Genomic DNA, 24,862 nt, shown 5'->3' on the forward strand with positions numbered 1-24,862 from the left:
TTCAATTTTACAGTATTTTAAAGCAATGAAGGTCCTATATAATATTGTTTATTTTTAATCCTACATAAAATTATTTATACAATGGACAATTAATGTAGTACACAAGTTCCTTTTAGAACTCTTTGGTGTCAACTATGTCTATTTAACATATAAATATAAGTTTATAAATCACTAGTTCCAAAAAGAAGCTTAGAAATAATTAACTGAGAAATTAATGATAATATAAGGATTGTTGCTTTTCTCCCCTGTTGACCTTTAATTCATGTACATTACCATAAGTTTACTATTCAGACATGTATGCCATAGCAACTAAACTTTTTTTCCCCAGGAAAATCAGCTCAAGAGTAATAACATGAGCAGAGCTAATTTTAATGTGAGAGTTTTCTCCTTCCTGTTTCTTCTACATTGAAGTTATAGGTGTATCTGATTCCAAGTTATATAAAAACTAGAGGCACAGTGCACGAAATTCATGCACTGGTAGGGTCCCTAGCAGCTGCTGGCTGCCGGCCAGGGCCTCCCTCCGTTCCCCTGGCTGGCCCCGCCCCCTGGTCAAACTCCCAGATGAACTCCCAGTGGAGGGGACAATTTGCATACTACACTTTTATTATATAGGACTAGAGGCCCAGCACATAATTAAATCATGCGTGTGTAGGGTCCCCTAGGGCTAGCCTGCCATCAGGGCCATGTCCGCCACTCCGCGATGCCTCACATGCTCCACAGATGCTGTTGGCATGCCCTGAGATGCTCCGCGGACACTGCCGGTGCGCCCCGCGATGCTCCACCGACGCTGCTGGCACCCTGCGACACTCCACTGATGCTGCCAGCTCCCCGGAGGGTGAGGTGGGGAGAGGGCCCACTAGGCGTTCCAGCACCTCATGGTGACGGGTTGTTTGGTCATTCCGCCATTAAGGCGTGACGACTACAGGCCTTTTATGATATAGACAGATGATGCCACAATTCAAATTTTCAGTTCAAATTCATTATAAAGGTGGGTGCTAGCAAAAATCTGCTCCCACCTACTCCCGGGTCAATGCATATGTCAAAAAAGGAACCAGGTCATTTCAGAATGAAAGGACTGAGGGAGAAGATGCTTCCCTCCCTGATCCTGTGGGAGCAAATGGTGATACAGAACTCCCTGCTGTGTGCCAGGCAGAGTGCTGGGCTGTTTGACCTGCCAAAAACTATTGGTGGAAAAAGTCTCCCAAGAAGGCTGCTTGAACAGAACCAAGAACAAGAAGGGTTCGTTACAGATTATACTTGTTAGTGTCATGCTTACTTTGGGTCAGGAAATTAAAGTTAGTTCCCCAAAATATTCTGACATCAACCATTACAAATCCTGAATTTGGTTATTGATGTTCCTCTGCAGTCTATTAAAAATCAGCTCAGGCCCTAGCTAGTTTGGCTCACTGGATAGAGCATCGGCCTGCGGACTGAAAGGTCCTAGGTTTGATTCTGGTCAAGGGCACATGCCTGGGTTGCGGGCTCGACCCCCAGTAGGGGGCGTGCAGGAGGCAGCCAATCAATGATTCTCTCTTATCATTGATGTTTCTATCTCTTCCTCTCTCTTCCTTTCAGAAATCAATAAAAAATACATTTAAAAAAAAAAATTAGCTCAGTCTTTGCTATAATACATCTTACCAAAAAAGTCTTTTTTGGGGGGAGGGGGGGGACTTTAACTATACTACAACCATAAAGTTTTGTTCTTACACATTACACACTCATCCTTAAAGTGATTTGTTTTATTTACTGAATGAATGAGACAAAATAATATTTAAAATAATAGGCTTAAACAAATCTTGTGTTTTTAAAATGTGGGGTAGTCAGCAATGACAAAGAGACCAGCATACCCAATTACATTTTTAAAATTATTACTTACTAAAATTGCTTAGATATTCCTCATCTCATACATTTAAATGAAGAATTATATTCCTTATTTCCTGGGGGTATATTATTCAGTGTTAGCAAAACCATTAGGTTCCCTACTCACAAATCCACCCAAACAATACATCAGAATAACAGAGTGGGATAAATAAAGAATTTAAACTGCTAGTCTGAAAATCTAATAAATATATTATAGTGATTTGTCTAAATCTTTTCCTGTCAACAATCCATCTGTTTTAAATAAATCCCTTTTGTTTTCTTTCAAACAATAGTAATAATTTTAAAGCATTTTTAAAAAGACTTTTGCATGCTATTGACTTCTTTCTAAATGCTTGTTGGTGATTCAGTGCTCAAAGCAGGCTTTTATTGGCCCCCTGCCCAAGCCACGATGAAACTGAGGATTTCCCTGCATCCTACGCATCTCAAAGTACTTCATTTTTTTTAGTCATTTCTCATCTGTAAATATTAAAAACCAGATAAGAAGCCCATAGCTTCTTTTATGCTAATATATGCAGCAAAGCAGCCTCAGGAAAATGTAAATTATTTACTCCAGAATATCAATTTCATTACCACGATCTAGATAAGTCAAAGTACCTGTGCACACCTTTGCAGTTTCTTCTTTTTCCCTTTCATCTCCCAAACCTTAAATGTTATAAGATGGCCAGAATCTCAGAGGTTGAATTATCCCAGACAGGGAGCTGGCAAAGCCCAAACTGAATACAAGTTCAAATTTATACTTTTCAGATTTACCTAGGAGGAGCCTAAGCACAAGATCTTGCAGAACACAAGCTATTTTAAGAGAGATTTTAATATTCTTTCATATTATAATCCCTCTTAAAAGACTGAAGATTTTCAGGAAAAGAGACCTTATCTCTATAATGAAACACTGAAGAAAACTCTTTTCTGAAACAGCAAAATGGAAAGAAATCGTTAGTTTCCTCCAAATTGCTTTCATAACCCTCTACCATAGACCATTGAATCTTATTAAGTTAACTCAGCCCACTCGATCACCTGATTTTCCCTTCACAGATACCCACTGGAGAGAATTCCTGGTCATAATATAGAAATAATAGCTTTAATAAGAGTACACAGACGGGGCTCAAGGTTGGATGCACTAAATCTACTGATGTTCTGTTTACAACTCAAAACTCAAAGTAAGGATACGTTAAAATGATTACATAAATCACACAGAAAATCCATGAATAGGTGTTAGTAGGTGCAATACACAAACACTAGCTTTGCTGAAGGCTATCGGCTATTAAATAGAAATTACTGTCACATTCTGAGTCACTGAAAGCTTATTTCAAATATAGAATCCATGCATTCCAGTAAGAACTATTACTCATTTTTAATTGTTTGACAATGTCAGACTACTATTATCAATGTATTAATTCTCTAAGAAGAAATAATGTCCTTTTTTATAAATAGTGAAAATGTACTCATGAAGGGAAGCTTTTTGGTTCATTTCTTACAATATGAAAACCAATTTCTCAATGTGTCAGAAATAAACGTGAAATGGATGAAGTTGTTTTTTTGTGTTTTTTTTCTAATTACAACTGAGAATCTCAGCAAATGTCGCCGTAATTCATAACTGGCTCAATATGCTCCAGTTGAAAGACCCAGAATGCCCATCACTTCTTAGTGATTGGAGCTTGGTTCTTCATTAATTAGATTAAAAAATTTTTTTAAATAAATTTTGGACAGATTAATAAAAACATAAAATTATGAACTAGCATTAGAACTACCTTTAGGGATAAGTTAACATCCTCACACACATTATACCAGAGTTTCTATAATTATGAAAGAAAATATTCCCAAATATTGTTTTATGAATTTCATGATGCAGAATAAAATAAAGGAAAAAGCTCTATCCCATTTTCTGCTCATTTTAAGTTTAATTTTACTCTACTGTGATAACTACAACAGAAATGCCAGATATTTATGCCAAAAAGAAAACTGTCTTCAAACATAAATTAATCAAGTGTAATGGCTGTAGAGCCTTTTTATTTGTATTCCATAGCTAAAACAGAAAGTCAATAAAAATGTAAAGGAATGTGGTAATTACCTTGTAATTAAAATTCACAAATTCACAGTATATGAAAAATGTCAGTGGTAGAATGGTGCCCCCAAGTGGCATAATGATAAATTGCAGTGCACTGATGGAAAAGTTAGAAACACTGTGTAACTGTTCCATTTTGTCAAGTTCTTTGATTAATCTAAAAGTGCATATATGGACCTATATTTCACAAAGACTGGTAATAAGTATCCTACAGACCATCTTAGACTCATGGCCTACCTAAGTCACTCCTATAATAAGTAATACCAAGGGACAGTGTGGTATGTAAAAGTATGATGCCCTTTCCTTATTATCTCAAAAGGTTAGGGGTGTGTCTGCAAACAATAAAAGGTGTGTCAGATCTACTCTGACCTATTAAGGGAACAGCATTCATAAAATTATAGAAATTAAAAAAAAGGAATTAATTTTTCTAGCCATATCTAACATTAACCTGTGTATGGCCAAATATGTAAAGCAGAATTTAAAACCTTACCCAACTAAATTGCTTGAGAATGGGTGGTGCTATTTAATGTGGTTTGCTCACAAACTAAAGGTTTAACTGCCAACACTCTAGGAAAAGAATCTAAAAAAAAAGATGAGTTTAGCCTTAGCTAGTTTGGCACAGTGGACAGAGCATCAGCCTGCAGACTGAAGGGTCCCAGGTTTGATTTCCGTCAAGAACACATACCTAAGTTTCAGGCTCGATCCCTGGCCCTGGTTGGAGTGTGTGGGGGAGGTAACCAATCAGTGTTTCTCTCTATCTCTCCCCCTCCCTTCCACTCTCTCTCTAAAAAAAAAAAATAGCCTCAGGTGAGGATTAATATATATGTTATGTTATACAGCTAAAAAGGTCAACATTCTGAGGAGCAATTTCTTTTGAGAAGTTATAGAGCTACAAAAGAATACATAATTTTTATAATCTCTAGAAAGTTCCTTGAAGGAGTTATCAAAAGTGCATGCTTGACATCAGATTTCTTCGACAGATTTTTCTCTCTTAAAAGTGGAATGCAAAAGAAAAACTTCTGTTTAACAGAGTGTTCCAATTATAAGTTATTGGGTGATGATTAGATTATGTTTTATTAGGTTTCCTTTAATTATTTCTTAACTTGGATTGTTTATAAGATGAATCTCAAACTGTTACTGAGTGATAATTATATGTAAGACAATATATCTATATTTTAGTTATATTTTATTGATTTTAGAGAGGAAGGGAGAGTGAGAGGGAGAAACATCGATCGGCTGACCTCTCCGTGCATGGGACAAAGCTCAACCAACTAAGCTACACTGTCCAAGGCAAACTAGGCTAATTTTAGATGGGAGCCCATGTTTGGTTTAAATATCCAATTTGAGGGCTGTCTAACTACAGACTTTGAAAAACCCCATAGGAAAAAAGGCAAAGAATATTAATGCCATAGTTCCTTTAGCACACCCTCGTCACCTCAAATGTGAATTTCCATTTATTTACATTTCATAACATTTGTAAAACTCAGTCATTATAAACAATTCTATCATTCAAGAAGTCCCAATCGAGTTAAATTGAAGCAATTTGTAATTGAGCGCCTGGATTGCATAAAAATCTTATTTTCACATAATCTATCGCATTTCCCTTCTCTATGTCATTTGGGTATTTACCCACCTGCTGAAATGCCTTTTAAAAATCTTATCTGAAGACACCATTCAAGGAGCTTTCCTATCTCTTCCTAAATTCTTTAATGTAAAGAGCGAAGTGAAGAGCACTCTGTATTTTTAATCAGCTAAAAGTTGCACATACGGGCATCCAAGTCAAGATGTGCAGGAAGCATTTTTACTTACAATTCCTCTCCTCGTTTGGCTTTCTTGTCTAAAACCAGGTGGACGGTTCCAAAGCTCCCGCTGCCAAGTTTCCGGTGCAGCACGTACCTTCTCGCAATCAAGGCCTCTGGAGAAGTGGGAACGGCTACTGACCCACTCACATACTTGGCAGCCTCTTGGAATTTCAGCATTGCCCCACAGGTGAGAGAACTGGTTTCTCCGTTTATAGAAACTTAACATTCAAGTCTCCTAGGAGGTGGTCGAATTCTTCCAAGTTGCTCCAGTCAATGCCTTAAAGATGGAAAGTCCAGGGGTCAGGTCTCAAGGATGTTAAACTACTCCCAGCATAAAGAGTACGTTTTTGGCAGTGACACCTGCACCTTGATTAGTGGGCTGAACGGCACCAGGTTGGTTAACGTTAACAACTTGAAAGAAAAATCTTCCAAGGTGGAGACACTGGAGATTCCAACAAAGACAGTCTTGCATAGGAAGAGAGCCTTCCCTCAGACATTCACATTTGGCAAAACTGAGTTACACTCAAATTCCCCCAAGTTCTGAAGTGTATATGTATTTTCCGATCAACAATCTGTTTAAGATATATACTTCCCACTTACTTTTTTAACAACACTCAAATATAAGAACATTATAATTTCCTTAAATCTACACATTTGTATCAGCCTTTTTGTCAGTCTTTCTTCCGACCATATGTCTATTTTGATGAACAAATATGGAGTTAAAGATTAAACCAGAAATGAGCATGGTGCTGGTTTCTTTAGATTTTTTCACTTCTGTGGACTTTAAACCATAGTATTTGCATTTCTTAAAATAGGTGTGAAAAGCGATGAGGATTCAGAATGAAATTTTTCCCATCCTAAGCACATTCTGATGCAGTTTCTAAAGTTTCAGTTATATACACTATATGTAAAGTAATCTCCTTGGATTGGAAACAAGAAGTGTCACAAAAGCAGTTCAGCCACAGCCGGTGCAGGGGTGGGCAAACTTTTTGACTCGAGGGCCACAATGGGTTCTTAAACTGGACCGGAGGGCCGGAACAAAAGCATGGATGGAGTGTTTGTGTGAACTAATATAAATTCAAAGTAAAGGAGCGGAGGGGAGAGCAAGAGAACCCTCCGCTCTTTCGGCTCCGCGGGCCGGATAGAACAGCCGAATGGGCCGGATGCGGCCCGCAGGCCGTAGTTTGCCCACGGCTGGGTTAGAGCGTCTGCCTGGGCACATAATGGTCTCAGGTTCAATTTCCGGTAAGGGTATGTACATGGGTTGCAGGTTCGATCCCCGGACAGGGCGCAGGCGGCAACCAATCGATGTGTCTCTCTCACATTGATGTTTCTCTTTCTCTCCTTCCCTCCCTCCCTACCTTCCACTCTAAAAATTAATGGGGGAAAAAATCCTTGGATGAGGATAAAAAAGTTTTAGAAAGCAGTTCAAACCTAACATTGTATTTTAATATTAGCTGAATATAAACGTGCTACAGAGAGGGAAAAGAAAGAAAAGAAGGAAAGAAGGAAGGGAGGGAGGAGGAAAGGGAGGGAGGAAAGGGAGGGAGGTAAGAAAAAAATAGGTAGAAACCAAGTCACCTTAGCGGCTATGTGCTCATGACAATACTAAAACAACATTAGCACAAGTTGGAACTTCAGAGCTGAGGCTGATACCTCAAAATCCCTGAATGAATAAAAAATTAAGTGGGATTATCAAGATCACAGAAAGTCTTAGTAAAATCTACTACTGAAAAAAACAACTGGAGAGCAGGCCTCCAAACGTATCTTTTATTTGCTCCCTCTGCTTGCATAAAAGGCTTTCTGGTCAAATTAAGCGGTTAAAATAATGTACAGACTCAGCTTTTCAACTGAAAAGGACCCTCAGGACCACTCAGTAATTCTCCTCACTATAAAGATGAGATAAAAGCCTCATGTTCGGCAATGGACAGAACAGTTCTGAGAAGTCCATTTTCCCAGCGGCTCCTAATTTAAAGGAGCATCTCGTTGGGGTGCACGACCCCTGGCCTCTCCTGTTTGGACATGCTTTCTGAACCAGAGTGTTGTAAGTTTTTTCTGTAGCTTAAGCAAACGGCCTACACCTGCAGAAGCAAGATAAGGCGCACCACCCAACCCACTCGGGCCCTTCCCTCTGCCTGGCCGAGCTGTGCACCCACCAGCTATCCTGCCACCTTCCAAGGGCGTCCTATTGTTCAGGCAGCTAGCACAGTTGGCTGATGCAACCCTGAGCCAGTCCCTATCTAAGAGAACATTAAACACCCTCTCGGTGCTGACACAGACAGGTCTCAGCCCGCTGTGAGAGAATGTAATAGAATTTCTTAAACTCTCACAGCATCTCTTGGCCTGGCTCCTGTGGGCCCGGACCCAACACATTTAAACCCAGCCGTGTCTAAACAGTCTGGCTCAGGCCACAGCGTACTTTGGGACTGGGTTCCCTCTGGCCCAAACTCACAGGCTCGGCCCTGCTGCTCCCTTCCCAGGCCACCATTAGGCCATGGATTACATTAGTGTCCTCCACGTAACCATAGAGCTACTTGGTTGCTTGAGAATGTACCACACGGTCCAGATTCTAGAACTATCTGTTCACTTGTCAAGGTACCCTGGCGCCCCACCCCCCCCCCCCCCCCCGCAAAAGGTTGTGGATAAGAAGATGGCAGGGGAGGTAAATGCCAGCACTCACCGCCTCCCACAACCACATCAAAATTACAACTGAAATACAGAACCACCATCACCCAGAACTGCTGGCGAGCTGGCTGAATGGAAGTCCTACACCTAAAGAAGTGAATAAGAAAACACACTGAGACTGGGAGGAGGTGCAGAGGCGCAGAACAGGCTGGGCCAGCACCCAAGTGTGCTGCTTTTCTAATCGGGAGGGAGAGTGCCTCTATGGAGGCCACCCGAAGGGGCAATGGGTCCCAGCCCCTCACCAGCCCCCCAGCCCAGGGTCCCAGAGCAGTAAGTCCCTATGGGCAGTAAGAACCATGGGCTGTAAAAACCAGTGCTCACTGGGGCTCAATGACACAGAGGCTGCTGGAGACCCAGCTGTTCCTCTTTAAAGGCCGGCACCGTGAACTGAACTTACAAGGTCTCGTTTCCTCTGAGCTCCAGCACAGGGTGAGGCTCTGGGGGACACAGACACATACCAGGAGGAACTGGACTGTCTGGCATCGGGGCAGGAACTCGGGGGCGGCTTTCTCCCAGACAAAGGTGTTCGCAGGGGTCATTGTTCCTATGCTGCGACAGGTCACTGGGCTGACTGGCAGCCATTTCTGTTTGCTCCACTCTGGTAATTCACTAAGTCTCTACCTCATCCAATTTACAATCCCATCAAAGCTGTGTGCAGCAGCTTTTGCATGTGAATGGCCGGTCCTTGCTCAGGCTAAAATCTCAAACAAGCTGCAGTTGGGTCAGAGATCCATAAACCTATCAATAAAAGGCCTGTTAACGTAAAAACCATTGAAACCTGTAAAGAATTTTGTGAGTTTATTTGAGCCAAATTATCAACATATGCCGGGAAACAGAACCTCAACAAATTGAGATAATGCTCCGGAGAATGGCGGGTTACATCTGTATTTATACATTGCAATCAAAGGAAAGGGATGTAGGTGGGTTACATGAAATCCATTGGTGGTAGACTAGAGAGGCGGGAGAAAGCAAAGCAGGGAAACCCCTGGGATTGGATAAAAAGTAAGATGATAGACACATACTTAGGTGGGTGCAGGAACTAATAACATAGCCCAGGCACATTAGGTTGTGCCCCAAGGGGTCCAGAAAAAGGGAAGCTACAAGTTACCCAGACATTTCAAGGGTATGTTATCTTAGATGCAAAAAGACAGATAGGCTCAGTTAAGGTAAAGGTTGACCTTGTCAGTGAAGATACTGGCTTAGGACATAACTACCCACCATACCTGCTTTTAGTTAAAGTTTAATTTCAGACCATCTTTTGTGGTTACTGTAGGTCTCTGAGTTTGCAAGACTGCCACGCAGGCCTTCCCTGAGCTTGTCAGGTTAGCATGTGGCCCCTTTTGTCCACAGGCCCAAGACCCAGCACCAGCACCAGCCTGCTTTGCTTCATAGCTGGTCCTCGTCTGGGCACCTCCAAACCTAATACACAGAGGAGGAATCTGCAGATCTCTCTGTAGCTCCTGCTGGGTGGGCCCAGGCAGTGGTTGACTTTGCACCTCCCTGGAGATCCAAGAGCCAGTGAACCCAGTGGTCAGTGTGAGACCATACGAGATTACAATTCTACACACCCATTAGCGACACACTCAAGGGGAACCCTCAGTGAGCACCAAAGCCCCACTGAAGCAAGTCCTGCTCCATAGGGGTGTCTTCTGCACAGCAGCTCTCCCACTGTAGTTGCAGCTGGTCCTCACGGCCAATTGGCTTAGAGGTCAATTCCTCCCAGTGACACCAACAGCAAACAAGTCTCAACTACAACAAGACTGTGCTCACACACAGCCCACAAAGGGGTGCACCTAGAGCTCCCAGCTCAGGTGACTGGGGAGACTGAGCCACTGGGCCCTATAGGACACATACTATACAAGGCCACTCTACCAACTCAAGGAGACATAGCAGCTCTACCCAATACATAGAAACAATCACAGGGAAGCAGCCAAAATGTGGAGACAAAGAAAGATGTTACCAATGAAAGAAGTGGAAGAAAGCAAACTACTGGATATAGAGTTCAAAACCACAGTTATAAGGTTACTCAAGAATCTCCTAGAATCCTCCAAAAATGGAAAAGGACCCAGTCAGAAATCAAGCATACACTGACTGAAATAAAGAATAATATACAGGGATTCAATAGTAGAGTAGAGGATTCTGAGAATCAAATCAATGATTTGAAATATGAGGAAGCAAAAAACACCCAGAAGAGCAAAAAACAAAACAAAACAAAACAAAACAAACAAACAAACAAAAAAACCCAAAATATGAAGATAGTGTAAAAAGCCTCTGGGACAACTTTAAGAGTACCAACATTTGCATTATGGGGGTGCCAGAAGAAGAGAGAGAGCAAGATATTGAAAACCTATTTGAAGAAATAATGACTGAAAACTTCCCCCTACCTGGTGAAAGAAATAGACTTATACCATAAGTCCAGGAAGCACAAAGAGTCCCAAACAAGAGGAACCCAAAGAGGACCACACCAAAACACATCATAATTAAAATGCCAAGGGCTAAAGACAAAGAGAGAGTCTTAAAAGCAGCAAGAAGAAAGCAGTTAGTTAGTTACCTACAAGGGAATGCCCATACGACTGTCAGCTGATTTCTCAACAGAAACTTTGCAGGCCAGAAGGGAGTGGCAAGAAATATTCAACGTGATGAACAGCAAGGAGTTATAGCCAAGATTACTCTACCCAGCAAAGCTATCATTTAGAATTGAAGGTCAGATAAAGACAAGAAAAAGCTAAAGGAGTTCATCACCACCAAACCAGTATTATATGAAATGTTGAAGGGTATTCTTTAAGAAGAGGAAGAAGAAAAAGAAAAAGATCAAACATATGAACAACAAAATGGCAACAAATACATACCTATCAACAATTGAATCAAAATAAATAAGAAATCTAATGAACAGAATAAACTGGTGAATAAAATAGACTCAGAGGCATGGAAATGGAACAGACTGACTATTCTCAGAAGGAAGGGGATGGAGAGGCGGGAAGAGATTAAATAAAGATCTTATATGCATGTATGCATTACCTATGGACACAGACAATAGAGTGGTGAAGACCTGGGGCCAGGCAGGAACTGGGTGGGAGGGGGTAATGGGGGGGGAGGGGAAAAGGGACATCTGTAATAATCTCAACAACAAAGATTTAAAAAAAAAGAAGTTTGAGAGGTTAAAAAAAAATGGTTGTGGATGAACTTGAGAGCCTGGAACACACCTTCTTTACCTTTGTATCCTGGGTGCCTGGCATATAGTAGGTGTTCAATAAACTTTGTGAGGGCAAATAAGTGTCCAGCAGAACAATAGCTGTGGGGTTAGGAGTGTTTAGCGGGAGGAGAGAAATTTTACAAAGTTGGATGGGAACTGTGAGAAAGGTGAAAAGATTACCACTCTGTGCAGACTGACTCTTGGAAGTGAAGCTGATCTGGCCGCGGGCAAAAGACAACAGAAGAAGTGTTTATCACGAGTTGAAGCCAAGTTGTTCTCTTCCCGGTAGTGATAAATGAGAGAAAGCAAATTGGACACCAGATTCTGTTAAAGTAGGAATCGAATTGTAAAGGTACACCTAACCTTAGGGTAAACTAACATAACTGCCTCAACTTTTCTTAAATTTACGTTTTCGCAAGGGGGTTAACATATATCGAGGGGGCACTAACACTTATTCTCAGGAGAGTGGAGCAGATCCGAGGGGTGTGCAGTCGGGGGAAGTGAGGAGGCGGAACGCTCAGAGTCCAGAGATGCGGATCCCGACCTTGAAACCATCACCTTTCGCATACCTTTCCGGGTCGGGCGGGGAGCGGCAGCGCCTGGGTATCCACTGGGTGCCGCCTGGAACTGGGACCTACGATGGGCAGACCCGCAGGAAACCCCCAGCGCCAGGACCACCTCTGGCCGCGAGTGTTGGCTCCGTTGTCAGGGAGACGGCGCGGAGCATGCTGGGAAGTCGGGGAGGCAGCCGGGAGCCCGTCACAGGGCGGAAGTGTGCTCGAACTCCAGTGGGCGGGGAAGAGCGGCCGGCTCCGCGGGTCCAGCTGCTCTCACCTGATAGCGGCCACTTCGGAGCGGACTGGCCGGCCATCCTCAGGGACCTCGCATCCAGCGCCTGCCCCACCCCCCTGCGCAGTCCGGCGCTACTGGCTCCAAGGACCCGTGCTCCCCAGGGACTTACACCCGGAGACTTCCTGTCCCCGCTCGCAGGTGCGGGGCTTTCGCTGCCGGTCCTTGCCTGGCCCTTGGGCGTTTAATGCGGGGCTGGCCCTAGCTGTGAGGGGAGTAGTGGGGGGACGTAACAGGTGGGCTCTGCTGTAGGTCCCGCTGGCGGGTCGTGAGCACCTGGGTGGCGCAGTGTGGGAAGGCCTGTCTGAGGACTTAGATCAAACCACTTGTGCGTTTTCTCCTGTCCAGCGCGCATTAGTTGGACACCTGTGCAAGGTCCCGTCATTAGCTTAGGATGAGTTGACAGGGGTCTCTGCTGGCATAAGCTTTACAAGACAGACTTCTAAAGAAATAAGTAGTATACAGGTGAAGTGAGTCAGATGCAGAATGCAAGGGGATGCCCCAAAACTGTAATCAAGATAAATTTTAATACAATATCTTTATTTTTTTGTTACTCCTCACGAGAGGATATTTTTTCCATTGATTTTTTTTAGAGTGGAAGAGAGTCAGATGCAGAATGCAAGGGGAAGCCCCAAAACTCTAATCAAGATAAATTTTAATATCTTTATTTTATTTTTTTGTTACTCCTCATGTTTTTTCCATTGATTTCTTTTTAGAGTGGAAGAGAGGGAGGGAGGGGGAGAAAGAAAGAAAAATCCATATCAGAAAGACACATAGATTGGTTGTCTCCCGCACACGCCCTGACCAGGGCTAGGAATCCAACCAGTAACCCAGGTAGGTGTCCTTGTCCTGGAATCGAACCTGCGACCCTTTGGTGTGCATGCCAACACTCCAACCACTGAGCAACACTGGCCAAGCTTAATGCAATATTTTTAAAAATAAAAATTAATGCAAAAAAATTTCCATGTTTAACAATAAATCTCACGATTTCGTAACAGTACCATGCTGAGCCATTTTGGAACTTAAAGCCAAAGGGAAAACTGATTCTGTGACTTAAGTTAGCCCAGATGAAGGATATTGTTGGTAACTGAGCCAGATATGCAAAGACAAAGATGAGAAGAGTCTCTGGTTGGGGTAAAGCTGGACACTTAGATTCCTTGAGCCAATGCCTGAAAGAAGTTTCCAGACTGATTTTCAAGAAAAGAGCCATATCATTGACCCTACACACTTTAATTAACTGAATCCCAATGCTTTGTGATTTATTAATTATGAGATTGAGAAGTATATCATTTTTATGGCTTATGACTTTTTACTTTGAACCCACAAAACAGATAATTCTGTGTCGCTAGGACCAGCCCCGCATGGTGACTATTTCCTATTTCAGTATCAAATTCCGCAGTTCTATATAGTGTGGCAATAGTGGACTTTACTTGATTTTCCCTTAGAATCATCAGCATTTGTATCCAAAGGTCAAACACCATGAAACTATGGACTCTATGCCTTGTAACACAAGGGAAAAGCAAAATAAAAGAATGAAAAAGCACTCAGCTAGTTGGTCTCGCTTGAGGATCTAGATAAGAATTGAGATGCTGACACCTAATGTATTGGATTTAGAGAGTTCTCTATATCATTTGCTGTTGATTTGCTGGTGCTGGAAACAATAGCATGTTCCCCTGTAACCAGCATCAATTGAAAGTGTGTTCTATTGTCTTAAACAGGAAATTCTTCAGACAGTCATCATGGGCATCCGAGGACTAATGAGTTTTGTGGAAGATCATAGTAATGAGTTCTTCACTGATTTGAAGTTGCGAGACACAAAAATTATCATTGATGGCTATGCTCTCTTCCACCGGCTTTGCTTCAATTCAAACTTGGAGCTCCGGTATGGAGGGGACTATGATTCTTTTGCAGATGTTGTACAAAAATTCTTCGAATCACTGTTTTCTTGTAATATATGTCCATATGTTGTATTAGATGGAGGATGTGACATTTCAGATAAAAAGCTTACAACTTTGAAGGATCGAGCTAGAGAGAAGATCCAGACGGCCCATTCCCTTTCTGTTGGTGGGAGTGGGTGTGTATGTCCCCTTCTCACCCGGGAAGTGTTCATACAAGTTTTGATCAAGCTGCGGGTACATTTTGTCCAGTGTTTTTCAGAAGCGGATCGGGACATTATGACACTGGCTAATCATTGGAATTGCCCTGTGTTATCATCAGATAGTGACTTTTGCATTTTTGACCTGAAAACTGGGTTTTGCCCATTGAATAGCTTTCAGTGGAGAAACGTGAACACTATTAAGGGCACACAGGGCTATTATATCCCCGCCAAATGCTTTTCTCTTGATGCACTCTGCCACTACTTCAGCAATATGAATAAAGCTCTACTACCTCTCTTTGCGGTGCTATGCGGAAACGACCATATTAATCTGCCCATCATGGACACATTTTTAAGTCAAGTACGTCTTCCTCTTGGAGCTGCCAGTGCTAAGGGGAGGAGACACCACCGAATTCTGGGGCTTCTGAGTTGGTTGTCTCGTTTTGCTGACCCCACCGAAGCACTAGATAATGTTCTGAAATATCTCCCAAAAAAGGATCGAGAAAATGTTAAGGAACTTCTCTGTTGTTCCATGGAAGAATACCAGCCGTCCCAGGTGAAGCTGCAGGACTTCTTCCAGTGTGGTACTTACATCTGTCCGGAGGCCTTGAGTCTGGGTTTGCCAGAATGGGTCCTAGTGGCTTTGGCCAAAGGTCAGCTATCTCCTTTCATCAGCGATGCTTTGGTGCTTAGACGGACCATTCTTCACACACAAGTGGAAAACATGCAGCAACCAAATGCCCACAGAATATCTCTGCCCATCCGGCAAGTCATTTATGGGCTTCTTTTGAATGTTTCTGCACCTCTGGGAAGTGTGTCCTTGAATGCGTCGCCTCCTCGGCCTCTAGCTTTCAGCGAAGTGGAAAGGGTTAATAAAAACATCAAAACATCGATTGTTGATGCAGTAGACCTGCCCAAGGATCATTCTGACTTAAGCAAATTGACTGAGGTAAGTGTAATATTAATGTAATTTTTGTAAAGCACTTTACAGGTTTCAGAGTGCTTTCATGTAGATTATCTTTCTTAATGTAACAAACTGAGGTTGGTTGCCATTTCATAGCTGAGAAAACCAGGGCTCACGGTGGTAACTATGTAATACCTCAGCCAGGGAGTATCAGTGCCAGGACTTACACCTAGATCTTTAGCGCCAAATATGCCATTTCACTGTACTTCCGTGGTCTGTGTTATCTCTGTAATTATTAGTACTACTTTGTTGTTACTTAGCTATCCATACAATGGGGTTATGTGGCTAGCAAAAAAAAAAAAAAGAAATAGGAAAAGAATTCTGAGCTACAAAAGAAAGTGTGCCTGAAGGCATTGATCATAGGCATAACTAACGTATCAGCCTGCATCAGATTTCTTATAATACACAGGACAGTCTCCTACAACAAAGAATTATCTGGCCCATAATGTCAATAGTGCCAACCCCTGGCTTACACAGCCTCCCATTATTGACAGCTCAGCCAGGAGGAAACAAGATTCTCATCAGGTAAGTACGAGAGCCTCTTTGGCCGTGGTGAATGACTGCCAGTGGGAACACAGGGTTTCTTTTTTGGTAGATGAAATGTTCTAGAATTAGTGATAGTTGCACAAGTTGATAAATATTCAAAAGCCACTTTAAAATGGTGAATTTTATGACATTATTTATCTCAATTAAAGAAAGAAAAGGTCTGATTGACCTTCTTCCCCACAGGATCCACCCTTTCTTGTAACAATTCTGTAGACATCCCTTCTAAGGTCCCAGCAAAATACAAGGTTAATTACAAGTCACTGTACTCAGGGAAGCCCCATGATATGGTGTCCCCATCTGGTGTTTAGAGTTTATTTATAGTTCAAGTCTAGATGCAGTTTTACAAGTCATTTTTATCATGCTAAGTAACAGCTACTTCGCCACATTTCCAGGGTTACAGAACTAGAAACTTGAACATAGGTCAAATTCCAAACAGAAAGGATTTATTAACATTTTACCCACACAAATAAAATTGAAATTAGCAACATTCTGAAGGATATTTTGTTGAAATTACATCTCTACTCATAACAGAAATGGTGCTATGGTGGAGTTGTTTTATCGTTTTTTTTTTTTGTTTTTTTTTAATTTATGGCTTTGTTGAGAAATAATTGATGTACAATGAAGTGCCCGTAGTTTAAGTGTGTACTTTTATGAGTTTTGATGTATGTTTATATCTGTGAATCCATCCTGCAATTAAAATAAGGAATGTATCCATCACTCCTCTTGCCTCTTTGCAATTAATCCCTTCCTGAGTTCGCACATACGGTAGAGTGCTCAGAAAATGGTACAGCTTGATGAATTTTCAAACCAACAGCACACTTCCATGTAAAGAACACCCAGAGGAAGACTATCAGCACCCCAGAAGCTTTCCCTAGTGTCTGGTTCTGGTCACCCCCCTCCATGCCCCCTGTAATCACTATCCTGACCTCTTAACAACATTTAAGAGTTTTGACTGCTTTTATACTTCATAAAAATGAAATCATACAGTATGCTTTCACCTGGCTTCTTGCATTCAACGTGGTGTTTGTGAGATTTATTCCTATCATTGTGAGTAGTTGTAGAAAATTCATTTCTCATTGCTGTATATTTTTACAACTTGGGAATATACCAAAATAGTTTTTTCCACCTTATAGCTGATGGACATTTGGGTAGTTTGCAGTTTGGGCTATTATGAATAGTGTACATCTTTAGTGAAAATATGAACACATTTCTATTGCATAACTAGCAGTGGAATTGTTGAGTTATAGGATACACATATGTTCAGCTTGGAAGATATATGTCAAGTGGTCTTGTAAAGAGCTCCTCTCCCTTTACACCCTTGCTGATACCTGGTATTTCCCTATCTTTTTAAAAAATTTTAGCTAATTTGGTTGTTGTGTAGTGGCATCATTTTAGCCAATTTTAGGGGTGTTAATTTGCATTTTTCTGATGACTTATTTGAGCACCTTTTCATGTGTTCATTGGCCATTTGGACATTCTATTATATAAATTTATGTTCAAAGTCTTTAGGCCATTTTTCTGTGTGTATATATATATATATATGTGTGTGTGTGTGTGTGTGTGTGTGTGTGTGTGTGTGTGTGTGTCCTTCGTTAAATAGCATGTATTGTGAATAGCCTTTCCCATTCTGTGGATTGTCTTTTAACTTTAGTATGTTTTGATGAACAGAACTTCTTAATATAGACAAATTTAAATTTTTATTATCTATGGTTATTACTTTTCTGACTTGAGGTCATGAAAATATTTTCTTTGCCTTTCATATTTAGATCGACAGTCTACCTAGAATTGATTTGTTTCCATATAGTGTGATATAGGGATCAGGACATTTTTTTCCCACATATGAAAATCCAGTTGAGTCAGTGAGTGTTGGAGGCTGATTATGTGCCTTGCTATGTGGAGATGACAAGTGTTCTTCTCATCACTTAACTGTATGCAAAGTAAGGTGAAATTTTAGTTCCCTCTCTATGCAGTGATATCATTTGGCTTCCCCTTGGCATAAGCTAATCAATTCTGTATTCAGCTCAATGCTAGCTCTCATTAGCCCACAATAATTCTAAACAATATCAAGTGCAAATGTGATTCCAGAGACAAATGCAGGTACAAGTATAGGAACTTTGTGGTAGAATCTGTTTTTCTTAACATGATGTGGTAATGATACTTTATCTGCTTTGTGCCAACTGTTGTAATAGAAGCTTTATAGTCTCATTTAATTCCCACAGTAAGCACATAGGATAGCATTCCCATTTGGGATATGTTAATTGCAGTGGACAGAGCACCACTCAACCAACAAGTGGATAATCGTAAGGAGAAATGGAAGTGGGTCATTCTTGGGGAGTAAGGCAGTGTCACGACCAGCCTCTCTGGGCATCCCCGCCTGTGTGTGGCAGCTTCTTCTGCAGGCTTGTGCTGTCCATCCCCATGGGAGTTGTCACATGGGATAAAACCCATCCAGAATTAAGGGCTGTGAGCAGAGTTGTTTCCCTTTTGGAAGGGGCTAAGGACTGGTGGGTTCCATGGGACATTTTGTGTCACTCATTATAATGCCCATTCTACAGTGGATCAGACTGACTACAGAAAAGCTCAGAAACTTGCCCAAGGACGTAGAGTTAGTGAGGGACAGAACATCTTTGAAGTCAAGCTCAGACTCTGGCATTGATCACAAGTTGTAACTTGGCTAGAGAATTCAGTAATTTAAGTATTATAAGTCAGTAAATAATTCATGTATTTTCTTAGCCTTTAGTTGGTGTGTTTTTCTACCAGTTTAAGAGATTATAAAGAATAGTTTTTGTTTCACTTTAAATTTAAGTAGTTAATGCTACTTCCCATGGGGGAGGGGAGGGTTGATTATACTGGAAAGCACTTTACCTATTTCTAATTTAAAATTTTTTATCACAGTATTAAATTATTAAAACTAGTACTTATAAATCATTGATGTAATGCTGTCATGCATTGATGATGAAACTATTTTGTCAATTATGAAGTGTTTTATTTCAGTTTAACACTTACTCGCAGCTGTCAACTCACTTATTGATTACTAATTAGGTGTTTGGTGCTGAGAAATGTGTCAGACTCTCTCATGCTTTCAGAAAGTTAAGAAATCCTTTTCTGGCTGCATGCAGACACTAGGAATGCAACTATGTTTTTCTCTTAAAGTTTGATTGTAAAGTCTCCCTGAAGGTGTTCTCTTAATAGTCCTAATTTCATCATCTGTGAAAGCTTAAGATTCGTTAAATTAAAATTATTTCAACAAGTAGCCAGAAGCCCTCATAGCTGTTTACTTCCTTTTATTTGAAGTGTGCACTCTAAAATATCGAGGAAAAGTGAGTGTGGTGTCTTACTGCACGCACAAGGCGGGTGTTCCTTAAATATTCCTATTTCCCTTGAATATACCTCTTACCTACAAGTAGCCCCCCTAGGACAATCTCTGTGTAGAAGAACACAAACACATTCATCTGGGTAGGGATATGAGACAGGACCCAAACAAATAGAGAACTGTATTATATGCCACAAGGGTGCACGTAATCAAAGTTTCTTCTGGAGGTGATCGGTAATGGTGTCTTGCAGAAGGTGGAGCCTAAATATTCACTGCCAAGTAAGGGATTGGTTAAGTATAGATCATTGTTTCTCAAAGCTGAATAGTTAAGAGGAAGATTCCTGGGCTCCCTCAGATTTACTGAGTCTAAATTTAGGGGGTGGGTCTGAGGATTGGATTTTTAACAAGCTTCCCAAGTAACGTGCACTGAAGATGCTCAATCAGACTACTTGGAGGATGGAATGACATGAGCAAGGGCTGTGTTGTGGGAGTAGACAGTACATTCACTCATTCAACCATATTTATTAACCACCTTACTAATGTTCTAAATGCTTTGAGTGTGACTGGCTGATTTTTTTTACACAGGAAGATAAGAAACTAACAGCAATTTCATTTGCATTCAAGTCTCTTCATACTAAGTGGGCGGGTGGGCGGGGGGGAGAGACATTCCCCCAAGTAACTTCCAAGTTGTTTGGTATATATTTTTCAGCTCTCCTCAGCTAGACGGCAGACACTTCTTTTAGAAACGTTAAAGGTGAAACAGACCATCCTGGACCCAATCCCTACTTCTTTGAAGTTGCCCATTGCTGTCAGTTGCTACTGGTTGCAGCACTTGGAGGTCAAGGCAAAACTACATCATCTACAAGCCTTGCTGCTGGGGATGCTGCTGGGGCCCTTGCATGCCATAATCAACAGCCCTGGTAGGTATCTGGAAATTCCATGAGTCTATTTTTCCATGTTACTTACATATAACAGAAAGTTTTTTTTTTAAATCCTGTATTATCTATTCCTATCAGTTGTATCAGAACTTAGAAATGGAGGTGCCAATATATTACCCACTCATTGATAAATGCTTTTGAGCACTTCCATGAGTCAGGCTCAGTGCTGAGGGGTTTGACTTCACAGCAGTGAAGACGTACTGTAACCACCTAATCCTGTAGCCTATGAAGTGTGACAGGGTAATACATCAGCTGCATTTTCTATTCCTTCCTGCCCCTATCAGCAATGCAACAGCAACATCAGTACTAGAAACTTATTTAAAATTGCTCATTGGTGAAACTAAACATTCATGCTTGTACTGTTTTTTCACTTTCTCTTTTCTCCATTGCAAGTTTCCATTAGTATGTAAGTAGTGATGGTAGAAGTAGTAACGTCTCTTTCTATTGGAGAAATATACTTTGAGGCAGTTTTATCTGTGTTTAAATATCAGGGGAAATAAATGTTGATGCATTGGAACACTTCAATTCTCGAATGGAATTATTCTCTTTAAAGATTATGAATGCTGTAACACTTCCTGTAAACATGTATAATAGTTAACACCCTCTAGAACAGTAATGGCGTCAATGGGAAGGTGAGGCCTAGTGCTGTCATCCATCTAATAGGATAGCCACTAGCGACATTTCAAGTGCTCAGTAGCCACATGTCACTAGAGGGCAGCGCAGATATAGAGCCTTTCCATCATGGCACAAAGCTCTACTGGCTAATGCTACTCTGAAATTTACTTTTTAAAATAAGTTAAATGAAATAATGAACCAGAAAGGCTCCAAGCAAGCCCAAAAGTGAGAGAAGCTGCCAGAAAGGACTGTTGTTTTATGACAGCCAACTTCATGCAGAACAAATAAGGCCCACTAATGGTTAAGACACAAGTTTAGGGTATTTTCTCTCATTGAATAATAATTAATGAAAATTCCCAGAGCACGAGCCTATTGAGTTTTTACCCGAGTCCAACCAAAGGGGCATGTCAAGGGTCTGTTTCTTTTCTTTTAGGAATTGTGGACCTGGCACCCAGGCAGGCTCAGTGCCTTGCTGCTCGCTAACTGGTAAAAGGTGGGCCTCTTTTCTATTACCTTCAAGTTGGTCCACATGTTGTGTTGTGCGCCCCTGCTCAAACAAAACTGCGGAAGGGCATAGCTTCTATGAGGAATACATCCAGCATTATTCTTTCCCAGGGTGGCTGTTGCTTGCCCTTGTCCTCTGTGTGTGAAGAAGTGATGATCTGCCACATTCTCCATGAGTCTTACTTTGTTTTCCTCCCATAAACAGAAGTTAAAATGTGTTTTGAACACATGGGCTGTTTCTTTAAGTGCACTATAGCATGGAGGTCTCCATGAAAGTAAGTTTGGTAGAAGAGAACAATAAAGAGAATGACATTTAATAGTAATTTATGTTTTTCGGAGACAAATTTAGGGTTTGGAGAGTTTGATGCAGATATATTTAAGGTCATGTGGTAGACCGGTGGAAGAGATTATTTTAAGGAAAAAAATAATTTGGGGTTGAATAAAGTTAGATTGTCATTAAAAAGGCATTTCAGTATAATATTTCAGTTTATACAGCAAGGCTTTTATATTGACATTAAAATAGTAAAGAGTCAGAAAAGAAAAGCACTTTGGTTATTTAAACCAATTTTTTCTTTATGGAATTTGAAGTTTTATATATATATGGAGAAACTTACAAACTGATACAGTATTTTAGGAACTACTGCCCTTGGGTTGTTTCCTTATCTAGATAAAGAAGATCTGCGGAAGGATGGTGCTAAGATGTTGTATGAAGAGTTCCAAAGAGTGAAGGAGCAGACGCAGCCGAGCACGAGACTGGATTTAGACACAGCTCACATCTTCTGTCAGTGGCAGAGCTGTCTGCTGGTGGGGATGTATCTTAATCAGCTGCTGTCCACGCCTCTCCCAGAGCCAGACCTAACTCGGTGAGCACCAAGGGAAACTAGTTCAGATGGCTGCACACAGAAGCAAATACTTTTATTTACATTTAAAGCAAAGAAGTTATGTTTAAAAATTAATCTTAGGGTAATTGGTCTTGGAACACTATGACAGCTAAAGAGTTGGAAACAAGAAAAATATTAAATTATTTCTATATTCCCAAAGAAAATTAGTTCCAAAGTAAAAGTAACAAAAAGAGGTAGTTGTTGGTTGGATGTAATTTGTTCCCTCATTTTTTTTAAGTTTGTTCAAATGTCACTTTATAAAAACTTTTTCTGACATCCTACTGAAATATTACTACTGTCTACTTCCAGTCACTCTAGTCCTATTACTTTTGTATTTCATAATTGCATTTCTTACCACTTGGCGTATTGTTCACCCGTTCATTCAAATATTCATTAAATGCCTACTCTGGTCTTTGTTATAATGAACAAAACATAAAAAAAATCTCTGCTATCTTGGAGGTTTTATTCTAGTGAGATGACTATTAGATGCTTAAATGGACTTTATCTCGGGCTTTTCTTTGCCAGGCAAGTGTGAAGGAAGAGGCAGCCTGTATGCCAGGAAGTGAGTATAATGTCTGATTATGGAGTTTAAGCTGGCTAAGAAAGAAATGATAGCAGTGTGTGGGCCAGTGAAAAAGTGGTAGGATCAATGGGTTAGACATCCTGGTGATTGTCCATCCAGGAGGTACTTACTAGGATCGAAGAAGATAAAAGTGAGATGGTTAGAAAATGGAATTGAGATTATATATAAACTTTGTTTCTCTCCACTTGAATGTAAACTCTATGAGGGCAGGGACTTATCTATTTTACATACTGTTGTTGTCCCCATACCTAGCATATTGTAAGTATGCAAATATTTATTGACTAAAGAGTGATATATAGAGGCATGCAAAATGTGCTGATGTGACTTTAAATGTTTCATGGTGAAAAGGTTCCTAGCAGTGAAGTGTTGTTAATATGTTTCTGGGCCTCATATGTGAGCTAACCCTAGAACCCTTTACCAAGTAAGATTAATGGCCGTAGACCTATGGATACTTTATTTCTGGCCTTTAATAATTTAGGTCATTCTTGACTGTATCCTCTCTTGTTACCAGAAATCCATTTAAAAAAACAAAACAAAACATGATAAACAAGACCAAACAGTTCTCTTTGTGATTTCAGTAGAGGGCTGGTCTTACATCTCAGCACTAAAGTTTTTTAAATAATGATTTTACACTGATTCAATGATGGTTCTACATCAATTGCTAAGGTACCATTGATCAACACTGGCAATAAGTTACATATTAAAATTGTGGCTTCCAGTTAATCCCATCTTATATTTATGAAGTAGGTTTTTAGTCCAAGGTGAATAATGACCTTGCAAATGATGCCATTAAATTTTCTCTTATTTCAACAGACTACCTGTTTGGTTTATCAAAGGCATTTTTAATTCCTTTTCTTTGAAGTGTTAAGAGGCCTGCTCAACTTTGGTCTAGTTGTAGAACCAGCAAGCATCCATCATTGAATGTGATGTTAAAAATATCATGAGCCAAGACGTAATCTTTTTAATAACAACTCAGTTCCTTCCTTCAAGGAACAGATTATTCTTAAGTAATTTTAATAATGATTTTGTAGAAGAGCTTTCAGTGTTTTCAGATGCATTCGTTGAAGCCATGTTAATGATGGTGTCCCAGCGACTGAACCTCTGCTTTAACACCCTTCCCTCTCTCCCCTGTTGAATAGGTTGTATAGTGGAAGCCTGGTACATGGACTATGCCGACAACTGCTAGCATCAACCTCTGCAGAAAGTCTTCTGAGCATGTGTCCTGAGGCAAAGCAACTTTACGAACACCTATTCAATGCCACAAAGTCATATGCCCCCGCTGAATTATTCCTACCAAAGGGTAAATCACATTCTAAAAAGAAAAGGCAAAAGAAACAAGGTGCCAGCCGGTCAAAGAACAGAGTAGGAACCCTCTCAGACAACAGATGCTGGTATGAGAGCAGCAATCGGTTTGGGCTATTAATGGTTGAAAACATGGAGGAACATACTGAGGCCTCAAAGTCTGAATAAACTCAGTCTGCAACCAGATGTATTATTACTTAAAATTTTTCTGTTATCTGCCTTGAAAGAATTAACTTTTTTCTTTAGAACTAACCTGTTAGGGGATAAATATTACAATAGGTAATCTCTGAATTCCAAGGTATTTTGTATTCTGCTTTTAATAAATACAACCTGATTTAACACATTAAGCGCCCAGCCTGTTTTGTCTTCCGGACGGAAAGTATAGTGACTGACAGGGTGCTCAATGTGTTAAGAAACTTCCATATTCCTTACATATATTTGAAAGCATATTTGCACTTCTCATGTTCAAATGCATTCATTGAAGCCATGTTAATGATGGTGTCCCAGCGACTGAACCTCTGCTTTAACACCCTTCTCTCTCTCCCCTGTTGAATAGGTTGTATAGTGGAAGCCAAACACAAAACTATATTCCTCTAAGTACTTAGTAAATGAGACTATGGCAGGGTTGATGAGTACTTTAGATATGCTCCAG

At 40.7% G+C, this 24,862-nt stretch overlaps 3 protein-coding genes across 10 annotated transcripts in view; 1 reads left to right on the plus strand and 2 right to left on the minus strand.

Annotated features, from left to right (window-relative positions):
- The window catches only part of NEK11 (NIMA related kinase 11), a 177,354-nt gene extending 165,024 nt beyond the window's left edge, over nucleotides 1-12,330 (minus strand). For 2 of the 4 annotated variants that reach the window (XM_080672740.1, XM_080672741.1), the window contains exon 1: nucleotides 5,750-6,010. In XM_080672740.1, the coding sequence (XP_080528866.1) occupies nucleotides 5,750-5,919 (170 nt within the window). In that variant the 5' untranslated portion in view covers nucleotides 5,920-6,010. Of the gene's footprint in view, nucleotides 1-5,749; nucleotides 6,020-12,189 lie in introns of those variants that run through there. The other 2 variants (XM_080672738.1, XM_080672739.1) reach the window with 2 other exon arrangements.
- Nucleotides 12,331-12,387: 57 nt separating this feature from the next.
- ASTE1 (asteroid homolog 1) lies at nucleotides 12,388-24,551 on the plus strand. The gene is made up of 6 exons (XM_080674606.1): nucleotides 12,388-12,610; nucleotides 14,188-15,513; nucleotides 20,097-20,307; nucleotides 21,374-21,433; nucleotides 22,112-22,307; nucleotides 24,048-24,551. The coding sequence occupies exons 2-4, from the start codon at nucleotides 14,209-14,211 to the stop codon at nucleotides 21,421-21,423; spliced, it is 1,566 nt and encodes a 521-aa protein (XP_080530732.1). The 5' UTR covers nucleotides 12,388-12,610; nucleotides 14,188-14,208; the 3' UTR covers nucleotides 21,424-21,433; nucleotides 22,112-22,307; nucleotides 24,048-24,551.
- Nucleotides 21,753-24,862, minus strand: part of ATP2C1 (ATPase secretory pathway Ca2+ transporting 1) — a 136,406-nt gene continuing 133,296 nt past the window's right edge. For 4 of the 5 annotated variants that reach the window (XM_080674601.1, XM_080674604.1, XM_080674603.1 and 1 more), the window contains one exon: nucleotides 21,753-22,299. In XM_080674601.1, coding sequence (XP_080530727.1) covers nucleotides 22,204-22,299 — 96 coding nt within the window. In that variant the 3' untranslated portion in view covers nucleotides 21,753-22,203. The remainder of the gene's footprint in view (nucleotides 22,300-24,862) is intronic. The other variant, XM_080674602.1, reaches the window with a different exon arrangement.

The sequence above is a fragment of the Plecotus auritus genome (assembly GCF_963455305.1).
Source record: "Plecotus auritus genome assembly, chromosome: 6".
Lineage (NCBI taxonomy): Eukaryota > Metazoa > Chordata > Mammalia > Chiroptera > Vespertilionidae > Plecotus > Plecotus auritus.

Excerpts from the sequence above, each read along its gene's own strand:
- ASTE1 (XM_080674606.1), top strand. The coding sequence starts at position 14,209 with ATGGGCATCCGAGGACTAATGAGTTTTGTGGAAGATCATAGTAATGAG. Across the intron at positions 15,514-20,096 it reads ACTTAAGCAAATTGACTGAG|CTCTCCTCAGCTAGACGGCA; the intron begins GTAAGTGTAATA and ends TATATTTTTCAG. Across the intron at positions 20,308-21,373 it reads TGCCATAATCAACAGCCCTG|GAATTGTGGACCTGGCACCC; the intron begins GTAGGTATCTGG and ends CTTTTCTTTTAG.